Source organism: Muntiacus reevesi, chromosome X, assembly GCF_963930625.1.
Source record: "Muntiacus reevesi chromosome X, mMunRee1.1, whole genome shotgun sequence".
NCBI lineage: Eukaryota > Metazoa > Chordata > Mammalia > Artiodactyla > Cervidae > Muntiacus > Muntiacus reevesi.
Genome location: NC_089271.1, coordinates 66,131,747 through 66,145,648, shown reverse-complemented (window position 1 = coordinate 66,145,648; position 13,902 = coordinate 66,131,747). Strand labels below are relative to the sequence as shown.

The following is a 13,902-nucleotide window of genomic DNA, read 5'->3' as shown; positions in this document are numbered from 1 at the left end:
TGCTTCTCTGTTTCTTTTCTTCTTTTTTCACCATATTTGTCAGTTTATTTTGTTTTGTTTGCTTTATTCCTCAGATGGCAGTCTGCTTTGGTCTTGTTTTGTGTTTTACTTAGTTTTCTTTCTAATTCGTTGCATCATTTTTGGTTTCCTTTGCTTGCCAGATCACTACTTGTACATTGTTTTCTTTAGATTGTTTTGGTTTTATGTGTGTGTGTGTTTCTTTGCTTTTGTTTCTGTTTGAATGATTTTGCATTTGCCATTTGTAAATGGTTCATTTTTGTTTCTTGGGTTTTTGTTTTGTTTGATTGTATTAATACCCTTTATTGCCATAACAAATGGCTTGTGGAGTCTTAGTTCCCCAACCAGAGATGGAGCTTGAGCCTCTGGGGTGGTAATGTTGAGTTTAGGACACTAGACTGCCAGAGGATTCCTGACCCCAGGGAGTATTAATTAAGAATTACCAAGAAAGACTCCACCTGTATTGAAGACCTGGAACCACCCAATAGCTGGCAGTACCCAGCACAAGATACCTCAACCAAACAACAAGCAAGACAAGAACACAAATCCAGTCATCAGCAGATAGCATTCCCACAGACATTCCAAAACACACCAACTCACAAAGCCCTGACCAAAAGAGGGAAAAAGTTCACCTCCTCCCACCAGAAGGCAGGCACAATGCCTTCCCAACAGAGAGCCTAGACAAGCCACTGTACCAACCTCAACCAACCAGGGTAGAGACCAACAGCAAGAGGGACTAAGACCCTAGAACCTGGGGAAGTGCTCAGTTGCTAGTAGTGTCCGACTCAGCAAACCCCTGGACTGTGGCCTGCCAGGCTTCCCTGTCCATAGGATTTTCCAGGCAAGAATGCTGGAGTAGGTTGCCATTCCCTTCTCCAAGGGTTCTTCCCAACCCAGGGATGGCACCTGTGTCTCTTGTGTCTCCTGCATTGGCAGGCGGTTTCTTTAAAACTGTGGCACGTGGGAAGCCCACAATTCATCTTACACGAAGCATCGAAGATAGTCAAGCGTACAGAAGCAGACAATAGGATGGTGGTTTCCAGGGGATGGGAGAAGGGGGCTATGGAGAGTAGTTGTTTAGCAAATATAAAGTTACAGTTGTATAAGATGAGTATGTTCTGGAGATCTGCTGTGTAACATGGTGCCTGTACTCAACGAAAAAGGGCATATTTTTAAGTGAAAAAAGGCAAGGTGGAGAAGTTTGTGTAGATTATGCAGCATTCATCTGAGAAAGACGAGGGAGTGTAATGACTGTCTCTTGATGAGAGATACAGATCCCATGGCCAGGGAACACCAGTTGCCCCATTGCTTTAAGAAATCTGTTAACGACATCCCTGCATGAGTCTTGCTTGTTCCGGCCTTTACCAGACAAGGCATGTTTGCTCATAAACAATGCTGACAACTCATTTTGCTCAATATTTGTTCCAGATCACTCGATTTTTAAAAATCAATAACAAATACTTTCCCCTCACTTTAGGCTGTTCTTGGTCAGAAACCAGTGGCAGCAGCCCTGCAGTGTTAGTGTGACCTGATTTGAAAGAGATGCCTTTCTGGGCAAGAGCTGAAAGCAGTAGAGTGCTGGAGAGGACTCTTACTGGAACATAAGAGGCGACTATCACGTTGTCAGGAATTTCGTGAGCCAGCTGTTAAACACAGCTGTTATTAAAACTAAATGTATAAAGTAACAAATGCATCGCATATGCATTATACTGAAAATGAACATAATATATGATCAAAAGCCATCGATTTCTAATTACTTCCCTACGTTGTACTATCATCTGTGCTCTTGAAATTATGTATATTTATTGTAATTGAATGATGGAAATGCATCTCTTCCCAATTCTGCATCAAAGGACATCTCGTTGGTAGCTTGAAATTGGCAAATGCTACAACACAGGGTGATTCTTGCAATCCTCCTTCTTCCCCCCAGCGCCTGCTGTTAATCATTTACCTGCGTAGCACTGGTTGAGACTAATCCACTCTGCAGATGCTCTGGTGTGATGGATATCCTCAGACCTAATCAATGCTGTCATACAACATATCAGAGTCAAGAGCTAAGCTAATTCACACTGTTATGTAAAGTGATATTTTAAACACGTGAACTGGAGTAGTGACCAAAGGACAGTTCACAAAAGATGTTTGATGTCTAACATTTATAACAATATCCTAAGATGCCTATACTATGCCATTCAGAGACTTTTTAAAAAAGTGTAGCTCAACATGTGTGGGGGTATGGTGAAGGTGGGTGGGCAGGATCTTGAACATCAGCAGAGGACTGAGAAACAGGTAAAGTAAGATTTGATCGATTACCCCAGACTGTTACTTTGAGTACAAAATAAAGGGATGGCTTTTGAAAGACCCTCCTAGCTGGGTGTCTGCTGCTTCAAGTTTCTTTCTTTCTTTTTTTTGGCAAAGTAATGTCTCTGCTTTTTATTTATTTTATTTTATTTATTTTGTCCATTTATTTTTATTAGTTGGAGGCTAATTACTTTACAATATTGTAGTGGTTTTGCCACTTCAAGTTTCGAACCTCTCACTGGACACTTTGTAAAAAAAAAAAAGAAAGAAAAGTAAATTTATTAGTTAATTTAAGGCAAATCAAAGAGAAAGGAGTCTCTCCCTCCCCCCAACCACCTTTGCCTTAAAATTTCCCTTCAAGCACTTGTGCAAGTTACTTTTCCTCTTTGAGCACACTTCCTGATGTGTGAAAGTGAAAGTGAATTTGCTCAGTCGTGTCTGACTCTGCGACCCCACGGACTGGAGCCTACTACACTCCTCCGTCCATGGGATTTTCCAGGCAAGAGTACTGGAGTGGGTTGCCATTTCCTTCTCCAGAGGGTCTTCCCAACCCAGGGATTAAACCTGGGTCTCCCTGCATTGTAGGCAGACACTTTACCGTCTGAGCCACCAGGGAAGTCCTACGCTGAGCTTACAGAACTACTGTGAGGTTATATGAGCTTAGTGTTCAGTGAACACAGACTAACCAAATGATAATGATTCTTCTTTATATCTCCTGGGTCTTTCAAAATAGGTCCCAGATCTAATTAATTTCCCCTCTTTGAGTCTTCTTGTCCAGATTGGCTTTAGTTTCTCCCCACTGTAAAATACGTATTGGACTAGGATCAAACCAGCATTCTATTGGCCAAAGTTGGCCTGCTTGGAAGTTTTTGTTTGGCCCGTTTAAAGAGTTTAGAGGAAACCAGAGCCAATATTTCAAAATTGAGATATTTTGCATAGAAATCTAGAGTTTCACCTTGTCTTTAAAAATCAAGAGATATGGCAACAATGAGTCTGCATTCCTGCATGGCAACAATTGGCTAGAGCCAAGTGACAGCTGCCCCCTTAGGTAGAGCATGCACTCTCAATTGGCCAGACCCCATCTGGCTTGCTCTACTCATTTATATAATCTGCTTGATCCTGCAGACATCTGAATTTGTGGCCTTCTGGACAACTGGAAGCAGTCAATGCCAGGCAGGGTGCAGGCACTTACTTGCTGAATGAGTAAATCTCCTACCCTTTTTTTTCTCGACCATTTCCTTATCAAGCCATGTTAAGAAATCCCAGTTATTGAGGAAAGTGACTGTCCCTTTGAGAAGTGAATTGAACATGGTAAACTCAGGGTACTCTAGGTTATACTGTGGTAACAAGCAACACCTATATTTCAGTGGCTTACAAAGAAGGTTTATTATTTGCTCACATACGCAAACCTAGACACAAAATGAAAACATCCTCAGATTTTCACATGCATGGATAAGTACATGAGCATGCTGGTAAGTTTGCAATCATGAATCAAAATAACCTCTGGCAGATGAACAGATGAACTCACACAGAACCCTACTTAGAGACTGATCAGCTTAGATTGCAAAACCCTGCTTTCATAAGAGACATTATAAGGCCCCAGGACCCAAGAGAGTAAAGGATGGAGGGAGAGGAATATCCACCCTCAGTCGAGGAATTGCCCCCATATAATAAAAAGCCTATAAAAGAGCCTAAATGCCTTTTTTTTAATACAGTAAGAATTTTGGACATTAATCACTTTGCAAATGCATAAATAGACAGCATTCTAGTGAACTGCCCGCTTCTGGGCTTCTAGTTCAAGAGGGAGACGCACCCCAGGTGACCAATAGGCAGAGAAATGGAGCTGGCCGGCCTGGGTCAAAGAGAGGGGCTAGAAGGCTGAAGTCCTTTATCTCCATCAGGAGCTGTCAACACAAAAGAAAAGGTCAGGGCCAGGGCACATCCATTTGTCCTCCCAGCTCTCCCCTCTTTTTGTTCCACCCAGTCAAAGCTGTGTCACCTTGGACTATATTGCACAGAACTCTTCCTTGATTTGCCCATCTCAATTCTTGCTTCCTCCAATCCCTCCATCACAGCAACCACACTTCTTTTTGTCAAGCCCAGGATCTCCAAACATGCTCCTCTCTAGTTCAAACATTCCTTGGTCCCTCATCACCCACAGTTGCTGGCCAAACCTCTTAAGCCTGGCATGCAGACCTCCGTGACTGGTAGCCTCTTCCCCGCTCATCTCTTCCATCGTGTTCTAGCAGTTCCTCCAGAGTTGCCTGCTTTACTCACACTCCATATCACACTCCATTTTGATCTGGTAGTGCCCAGCCTTCCCCCTCAGCCTTCCCAGGTGTCTTAGCTCTCCTCCGTCCTTCTTCTCCAGGCTCAACATTGAGATTCAGCCCCAAAACATGACTTGTGGAGGCATCCAGGCTCCACATCAAGACTGGAAGCTCCCTGAAGGCAGGAACTAGATCTCCTTCTTTACTAGACACTTATCACCTATACATGTCCTCCCCAGATCACAGCAGACTGCAGGAGTCTGGGTAGAAAGCTCTGGACTGAGTGTCAGGAGACCTGATTCTTCCACTTGATATGCTGCATGCCCTTGGTAAGTCCCTGCCATTCTCAGGGACTCAGTTTCCTTATTTTTTGACATCAGGGCAGTGAACATTTGCTTTTGAGCACAATGCTCAATAAACGCTCAGTGATTCTCTGTGAACAACCATCTACTGCCACTTCGAGAGTCCGACTGAGGAGCTTGGCAGCCTGGGTCCAAAGAAGTTCAACCCCCCTACCTCCCTCCAACTCTGACTTCCCAGTTAGGCCCTGCTTACCACAACGGCCTCCCATTTGCCAACTGTCCCCAAACCCTTGTTCTCCTTTCAAAGACCAGGCTACCTGGAGCAACGCAGGGCTGGAGCAGAGAGATGGAGCCAGAAGGGGCCGGGGAAGATTCTCTCAGAGCCAGCAGAGCCTTGGCTGCTTCTAGTTTTTGCTGCCACTCTGAGAAGGCAGAAATCAAGGCCTGGTTGGAAGCTTCGGGAGCCTGAAAACAGAGGATGTGAGAGAACGGGAGCTGGGAACCCACACTCCCTCCATGCCCCTTCAGTCCCCGGCTACCCTGAGGCCTTCTGCTCTTCTCCTTCACTAAGCTTGGCCCCTGCCAGGGTTCTGGACCCCACAATCTCCCCAGAGTCTGTGGCTGCAGTAGAATGGGATTAAAGGTGGCATGGGGCTGGAGGATCAGAGTTGACTGTCTAGGAACAAGGAAAGGAGAGATCAGGGGATTTATCCCTTTGGCAGGTACATACTACCAGGGGGGAGGGGGGGCCAAGATTTTACAATATCTGCATGTGGGAGTCTGAATGGCCATTAGGTGTTGTGGCTTACACAAGTCCCTTCCCCTGCCTGGCCTGTCTTCGTTTCCATTTTTTTTTTTTTTTTTTCTGTATCTTTCCTGAGACACCAATTCCTCTCAGCTTTTTTTTTTAAAATCCTGGAGCAACAGTAAAGATTATGAGAAATCAGAGGTGTCTACATTTTAATCTGCAAGGCACCTGGAGAGATGTGATTACTGTTCCTGTCCAGGGACTGGTTCTTGCCCCTATATTCCCCAATCCCCAAAGGGGCTTGAAGGGCCAGCTTGACTCATCTCCAGGACACTTTCTCTGATGGTTATTAGACTCTGGCCTGGGCAAGTTGGTGTCCCTCACCATTATGGCTCCCGTTCTCAGCAGAAGCTTCTATCCCATCCGTTTGTTTCATATGGAATAACAACCTCCAGTTAGTTGTCAAAGGCCTGTGATGTGGCAGGCCTTGTGCTAGTCCTCTGTTCAATGCTATGTTGTTGCTGTTGTTCAGTTGCTAAATCATGTCTGACTCTTTGTGACCCCATGGGCTGCAGCATGGCAGGCTTCCCTGTCCTTCACTATCTCCCCGAGTTTGCTCAAACTTATGTCCATTGAGTTGGTGATGCCATCCAACCATCTCATCCTCTGTCACCCCCTTCTCCTGCCCTCAATCTTTCCCAGCATCAAGGTCTTTTCCAATGAGTCAGCAGTTCTCTATAGGTGTAGAATACTGTCCCCTCTCAGGACACTGATAGGAAATGGAGGCTCGGGTATGTAAAGTCACTTGTCCAAAGTCTCACAAATTGGAAATGGCAAAGCTGGGAGAGCCCTGTCGTTGCCCCTAAGTCTGAGATGCCTGCTCCTCCTCCCCTTCCTCCACCTCGCCCCCTGCCCCCAGTTGCCCTGTACTGCCTCCATCTCCTCCTTCTAGCTCCAGAGCCTTAAGCAGAAGGTTTGGACACTCAGTAACACAATATACAAGTAGCTCCATGGTCTTTCTCACTCTACTCACCTGCTCGGCAGGGCAAGGGATCTGTGTGACTTCCTCGAAAGAGAAATTGTTAGTTGCTTCTTCAAGGGTGCTGGAGTCCAGGACAGAGACAAAGATCCCACGACCTGACCGAGCAGCAGAGGGCCTTGGAAAATAGTCTGCGGGAACAGAGAGCACAGGTTGGAGTCAGGAACCAAGCCGGCCATGGAGAGGAGATGTGGGCATGTTTTGGGACAAGGATAGGAGCCCAGAATGCCAGAGCTGAGAAGACCTTCAAGACCACCTAGTCCTCTTACTCATTTTGGGACTGAGGACTATGAGACCCATAGAGAAGTCGTTTTCCCCCAGGGTCATATGGCAAGTTGTGGTAGGGTTAGAGATGGTACCCAGGTCTTCAGGACACAGGAAGGGCTCTGAGCAGTGGCTGAGGTCAGAGCTTCCCACACTGGCCCCAGACTCCTCCTCGGGGATTGCATAGGGATGAGCCTCGAGCTGAGGCGTGATGTTCTCCTTTCCAACTGTGAGACACTGGGGACAGCTTAGGTGAGCCTTACCCCCTGATCCCATCCCACTCTACCTCACCCCGAACCTGTCCCACTCTAGACCCTTTTTGATTTCCCAGATCTCTCCTTCCCACCAACACTTGGCAGATAATACTGATGGCATTTTGTAGTTGGGGAAGCTAAGGCCTGAAGAGTAACTTTCCCAAGGAGTAAAGCCACATAGAAACTGGGTGGTAGGACTGGTGACAGAACTACTCATGCTCCCTACACCCAAAACTCCAACTCCCTCCCTGGCCAGAGACACTCACTGGGGACTCTTGCTTGAGTGCCCAACTTCTTGGCACGGCCGTGAGCTCTGGGAGAGGTGGTCCCACGCCTTATCCGTCCTCGAGTCAGGCGCCTCCTTAGGTATGGCCCCTGCTCCATCTTCAAGTCACGTTCAGCAGGCAAGCTGCTGTAGTGTTCCCTAAAGCAGGAGGATTGTGGGTCTAAGGTCAGTCACCTTTAGAGGAGGCCTACTCCCCTCCCCTTGTCAGATGCCATACTCACGACAAGGGAATACACTTGTGACACTCGCAGGCCTCGAAGAGGCAGAGGTGCTCCTGGTCCTTGATTTGGTCAGTGATGCCATGGTTGTGGCAGCGGGCACAGCGATGCGTAGATCTTCTGGGGCCAAGTTCAATCGCCTGTGGGGCTCCGGTCTCAAGTCCAGTGGTGGAGTCGGGGGGGCAGCAGGGCATAGCAGGCATTTCATTGCGATCCATGGTTCTAGGACAAGGAGTGGAGGTCCGGGTGGCCACATGATCCCCTACCCCCTACATACTTCCTCTGCCCCTGGGAAACCCCATCTGAGGTGGCTGGATTCTTCTCCATCCAGCTCACTGCTGAAATGAGATTGCACCCTCCCTTCTTGCTCATGTAGTCTCCTTCCCAGGAAGCCCCACTCACATATAGGCCAGTTCCAAGAAACTCTGGGCATGGGTCCTGTATACTTCCAGTCCAATTATTACTCCCCCTGCTTACCTTCACTTCACATGGACCCCTGACCCCTTCGGGCATACACATGCACTCTCGTGCCTCTTTCAACAATTACTACTTCCCTTTCTCATGTTTATCATCCTGTACTCTGCTATGCCCAACTATTATTCCTGGCATCCCTTTCCACAATTGTCTTCCTCACCTCCTGCATTCATCCACTCCCTACTCATGATTCTTATGTCCTGCACTCAATTCTATTATTGGTCTCATGTATGCCCTACATTCAATTTTCCTCTCATCTTCCATTCCAATTTTTTTCTTGCACTCTATCAAAATCTTAATTATTTTCTTGCTCCCTCTTTAAAGTGACACCCTGAAATCATATCATATCATGAAATCCTATAGTCCCGCTGCATCTCAAGCCCTTCTTTCAATGATTACTTTCATTCATCCCCTCACTGATTTACCAAGTAGATGTTTGTTGAGCCCCCTATTGAACGCCAGACCCTGACCTAGTCAACAGCCAACTCCTCACTGCACTAATTGTTCTCTTGCACCAGCACACTCTCTCTGCTTTCATGCAAACCCATGCATTCCCTCCACAGCCTCCCAACAGTCTTCCATGCTCCTCCCCAACAACTTCAACAATTATGCTTGGGCACAGCTTCCCCTCCTCCCAAATCCAGAGTTCACCACCTCCCTTCGCTCAGGCTACCCAACCGTTCCCTGTCACCCCCACCTCAGAATCATGAGGTGGGCGGGGGTGGGGGTGGGGGGACATAAGCCCTGCCCCAGTGGCCAGAGGCGAGGGGTCAGGAGTCTGGAGCAAGCGATCATCCCACAGGACTTCAGTGAAGGAGGGGTGGGGTGTGGGGGGTGGAGTGGGGGGAGGGGTGGGGCGGGGTACCTCAGGATACGAGGTATACCTCATATACCTGAATGCGTATACCTCGTATACGAGAATACTGGAGGTATACCTCGTATCCTGAGGTACCCTGAGGAGGTGGAGGAGAGAAGAAGGGACTGCGGCTCGGGAGCGGAGGGTGGGGGCGGGGCGGGGAGGGAGGAAAGAAGAGGTGCGGAGAATGAGGGTCCTATTCCTGATGCCAGTCTATGGTTACCCCAGCCTCCAGCAGGTCAGGATCGAAGGTACTGCGACAGGAGGCCCGAAGGAAGACCCAGCTCTCGGTCCCTTTCCCGCCCTTCCTTCAACCGACAACGAGCTTCCGGCTCTGCTTTTCACCTCCCACCGCGGTGGTCAGTGACCAATGAGCTTCAGGTTCGTCTGAAGGTCACGGCAAAAGCCCCGCCCGCCGCTCTCTTCACTACCCTCGCACTTCTCCTCCTGCTGGGTGGCTTTACTGGGCCTGCCATTCGGCTCCAGGAATGGAGTGGAGCTTTGTGCTCCCCAAACCTTGTTTCCCAAACTCTTTGCTTTTTGGATGTGAAATGCTGTGTGCTAAGTTGCTTCAATCGCATCCGACTCTTTTGCGAGCCTATGGACTATAGCCCACCAGGCTCCTCTGTCCATGAAATTCTCCAGGTGAGAATACTGGAGTGGGTTGCCATTTCCTTCTCCATGGGATCTTCCCGATCCAGGGATCCAACCTATGTCTCTTAAGTCTCCTGCATTGACAGGAGGATTCTTTGTCACGAGTGGCACCTGGGAAGCCCTGTGAAATACTGTATATGCAAGCATTTTATTTTTATTTTGTTTATAACAAGAATTTATTATTCTTATATTCAGAACAAGTAGTTTAGCAAACGAACAAGCAAAAAATTACCATTAGGAAATTTTGATGGAGTTTTAGTTTTTCTAAAAGATGCTTTTTCCTCCTCAGCTGCAACTAATCATCAGATGTCTTATAGCACTGAAGCACCAACCAAGTCAAACTTTTTTTTTATATACTCGACTTCTGACAGTTCTTATTAATAGTTCTAGAAGGAATTGGCAAAACCGTCGCAATTGGCTCAAAAGTTTGTATTGAATTTCATTAAACTCAGAAAACTGGAAATCTATAATAAGCACATACTGTGAGATTTCCTTACTGCCCCAGACATAAAAGTGATTGTTTATGAGTCTTATTGTATATTACAAAATATAAGCTAATATATTCTTCTCATAGAAAATGTGACCCATGGGCTGTAGCCCACCAGGCTCCTATGACCATGGGATTCTCCAGGCAAGAATACTGGAGTGGGCAGCCTTTCCTTTCTCCAGGGAGTCTTCCCGACCCAAGGATCAAAACCTTGTCTCCTGCATCTCCTGTATTGGCAGGCAGATTCTTTACTGTCTGAGCCACCAGAGAAACCCAGTATATTCTGCTCATAGAGAATGCAGTAAATACAAGAATTGAAAGAACAAAATTCGTTACAGCTTCTCCACTCAAAGTTACTATAGTTGCTGCTGCTCAGTCACTTCAGTCGTGTCCGACTCTGTGCGACCCCATCCCTGGGATTCTCCAGGCAAGAACACTGGAGTGGGTTGCCATTTCCTTCTCCAACAAGCATTTTAAACAGGCATCCTTGGTATTCTGTAAATTACTTTTACAAAATCAGCCTGTGTTTTTAAGATCCCTCCGTATCCCTATGTCAGGGACTCTCAATTCGAAATCCAATTTTGCAGCCCCAGGGAACAATTGGCAGTGTGTGGAGTCATTTTGGTCTTCATTCGTGTCTCTGAGTTCCCCGTTCTGTTCCGCAGATAAGTCGATCTATTCCTGTGCCAGTACTACGTTCTCTTAATTTTTATCTCTTAGTAAGACATCTTGATCTCTGGTGGGACAAGTCCTCACACCTTATTCATCATTTCCAGGCGTGTCTTTGCTATTCTTTGCCTGTTGTCCTTCCTAAACTCAAAAATGTAAATGTCAGGATCAGCATGTCATGTTTCCTGAAAACTCATTTGCGGTAGGTTTGGATTACATTTTCATTGAATCTGTGGATCAGTTAAGGGAGAATTGACTATCTTTATGATATTCAGCCTTCCTAGTCACCAACATGGAATGGCTCTCTATTTTTGTGGGTCTTCTTTAACGCTGGAATCCTTCAGCTTAGTGTTTATCTTTTTTACATTCAGATTTTGTACATCCTTTTGGTATTTATTCCAAGATACTCCCTGGCGGCTCAGACAGTAAAGAATCTGCCTGCCATGCAGGAGACCCAGGTTCAATCCCTGGGTCAGGAAGATCTCCTGGAGAAGGAAATGGCAAACCACTCCAGTATTCTTGCCTGGAGAATCCCAAGGACAGAGAAGCCTGGCGGGCTATAGTCCATGAGGTCGCAAAGAGTCAGACATGATCTGAGCGACTTACACTTTCAGGATACTCTGGAATCGTGTTGCTCTGGTGCTTGATATCTGTTCAAAATGACATTTTCTATCCCTATCTAATTTATAAAAATCCATTTGAGTTTTAAAAGAATATATTGATCTTAAAGTCAGCCACCGTGCTTAAACCCTGTGACATTTTATCATGTGTCTATAGGTGGTCTGCAGTTTTCTGTGAATCTGTGAGTAACAGAAGTAAGATAATCAGTTTACAAGTTTCTTACTGGCTGGCTAGGACATCCACTACAAGGTCAAATGGAGATGGCAAAATTGGGCATCTTTGGGTTGTTCCTAACATTAAACAGAATGTTGCCAACATTTCCATATTAAAACGGGCTTTCTGTGTTTGTTTCATTGTTTGCTCTCTCTCTCTTGCATTCTCTCTTTCTCCTTCTTTTTGTCTTTCCTCCCTTCCTTCTTTATTTTTTTCTTCTCACTTTTGTTTCTTCTTTCTTCCTCTCTCTCTCTCCCTCCTCTCTCTTTTTCTTTCCTTCCTTTGTTTTATCAGTTTAAGGAGCATCCCTTATATTTCTAGTTTAATAAGTTTGTCTTAAAAATCATGAATAGATCATTGGATTTTAACTTTGGGGCCTCTATTGAAATGACCAGGACTCTATTCATTTAGATCTGTTAATATAATGAGGGTTATTTATGAGATTTCTTTCAAAAGTTTTAGTGAAGTATATCTTATAATCAAAAAAGAATCAAAATCGTAAGTGTGCATCTTAGTGAGTTTTCAAAAATTAACCACACGCATTCAGTTAGCACCTGGAGCAAGCAGCAGAATATATTAGCAACACCCAAATCTCCCTCGTGCCTCCTTCCACCAGATTTGCTCTCCTAGGATAGACGTAGCTATACATCACAGTGTAGCATCTTTTGTGTACACTGGTGGGTTCAGTTTGCTAAAGTTTTGCCTAGAATTTGCCTGTCTTCTGTTCATGAGCAAGATTGACTTGATGTTTCCCTCCTCATAGCATAATTGCTGGATCCAGGGTCAAGGTTTTCTAGTCTCATAGACTAAGTTGAGCAACTTAGTTGCCCTCTTTGCTATCCTCTGGCAGTGTTCATGTAAGATTAGTATTATCTGTCTTGAAACTTTTCATTAAAACTTGACCACTAAACTAGGTTGACCACTAAGCTAGGACGCTTGTTTTATTTACTTTAAAAAAATTATACTGTGATGGGGAGAGGAGAGGAAAGGGTAGATGTATGGAAAGAGTAACATGGACACTTACATTACCATAGGTAAACTAGATAGCCAATGGGAATTTGTTGCATGGCTCAGGAAACTCAAACAGGGACTCTGTATCAGCCTAGAGGGGTGGGATGGGGAGGGAGATGGGAAGGAGTCTCAAAAGGGAGGGGATATATATATACCTATGGCTGATTCATGTTGAGGTTTGACAGAAAACAGCAAAATTCTGTAAAGCAATTATCCCTCAATAAAAACTAAATTAATTAAAAAAATTATACTGTGGATTATTTCAAACATTTGCAAATAGAACTTGTATACAAATTTTCAATCTCCAAGTTCATGACAGTAGAGTTGTGGTCCTGGAATGTGAGCTTGCAGCAGCATCACACAGAGAGCTTGTTAAAGCACAGATTGCTGAGCTCCACATCTATAGTCTCAGATTAAACGTCCTGGAGTGGGACACAGAGTTTGCTTTTTTGACAAGTTCCCTGGTGATGCAGATGCTGTTGGAAGGGAACCACACTTTGAGAACCATTGTACACGAGAGAAGAGTGAAGGAACCTCCGATTATCCCATCACCCAACCGCAACCAGCAACAACTTATAACCAAACTCGATTCCCATATATCTTCTCCCCTACTCCTCTCCCAGACTATTTTCAAGAAAACATCAGAAATTTTCTTATTTTATTGGGAACTATTTCAATGCATGACTCTAAAGTATGAACAATCCATTTTCCTCAGCTTTTTATTTTGAAAATGCATAAAGAGTAAGCATTCTTTTACCTAGGTTCCTACTATCCCATTGCTTTCTCGCTCTCTTTTTTTTCTTCCTTTTTGCTTAACCGCATAACAGTTCCAAACACTTCATCCAATTACTTCAGAATTTGTCTCCTAAGAACTAGGATACTCTCCCATCTGACCACAGTACTGTTATCATGTCGAAGGAATTTAACAATGAGGTGATAGTGTTATCTAAGTCCATATAGAGTCCATAGTCAAATTTCCCCAATTGTCCCAATAATATCCTTTTGAGGATCCACAGTTCAATCAAGTATCACACACTGCATTCAGTTGTCATGTCTCTTTAGTATCCTGCAGTCCCAAACAGTCCCTCAACTTAAATCTTCCACGGCAATGGCATCTTCATGTCATGGAGCCTAGGCTCGTTTGCTTGTAAAGTGTCCACAGTATATGTTTGCCTGATATTTTCCTCTTGTTTAGATTTATATCTTCAGGTTTAATATTC

At 45.2% G+C, this 13,902-nt stretch overlaps 2 protein-coding genes across 2 annotated transcripts in view; both read right to left on the bottom strand.

Moving 5' to 3' along the window:
• PIN4 (peptidylprolyl cis/trans isomerase, NIMA-interacting 4) overlaps positions 1–13,902 on the bottom strand; it is a 1,195,450-nt gene that overhangs the window by 361,493 nt on the left and 820,055 nt on the right. The gene's annotated exons all lie outside the window — the stretch shown is intronic.
• LOC136154812 (doublesex- and mab-3-related transcription factor C2-like) lies at positions 4,174–7,915 on the bottom strand. The gene is made up of 5 exons (XM_065917005.1): positions 7,701–7,915; positions 7,460–7,617; positions 6,670–6,806; positions 5,206–5,353; positions 4,174–4,220 (listed from the first exon to the last, which is right to left on the bottom strand). The coding sequence occupies exons 1-5, from the start codon at positions 7,913–7,915 to the stop codon at positions 4,174–4,176; spliced, it is 705 nt and encodes a 234-aa protein (XP_065773077.1).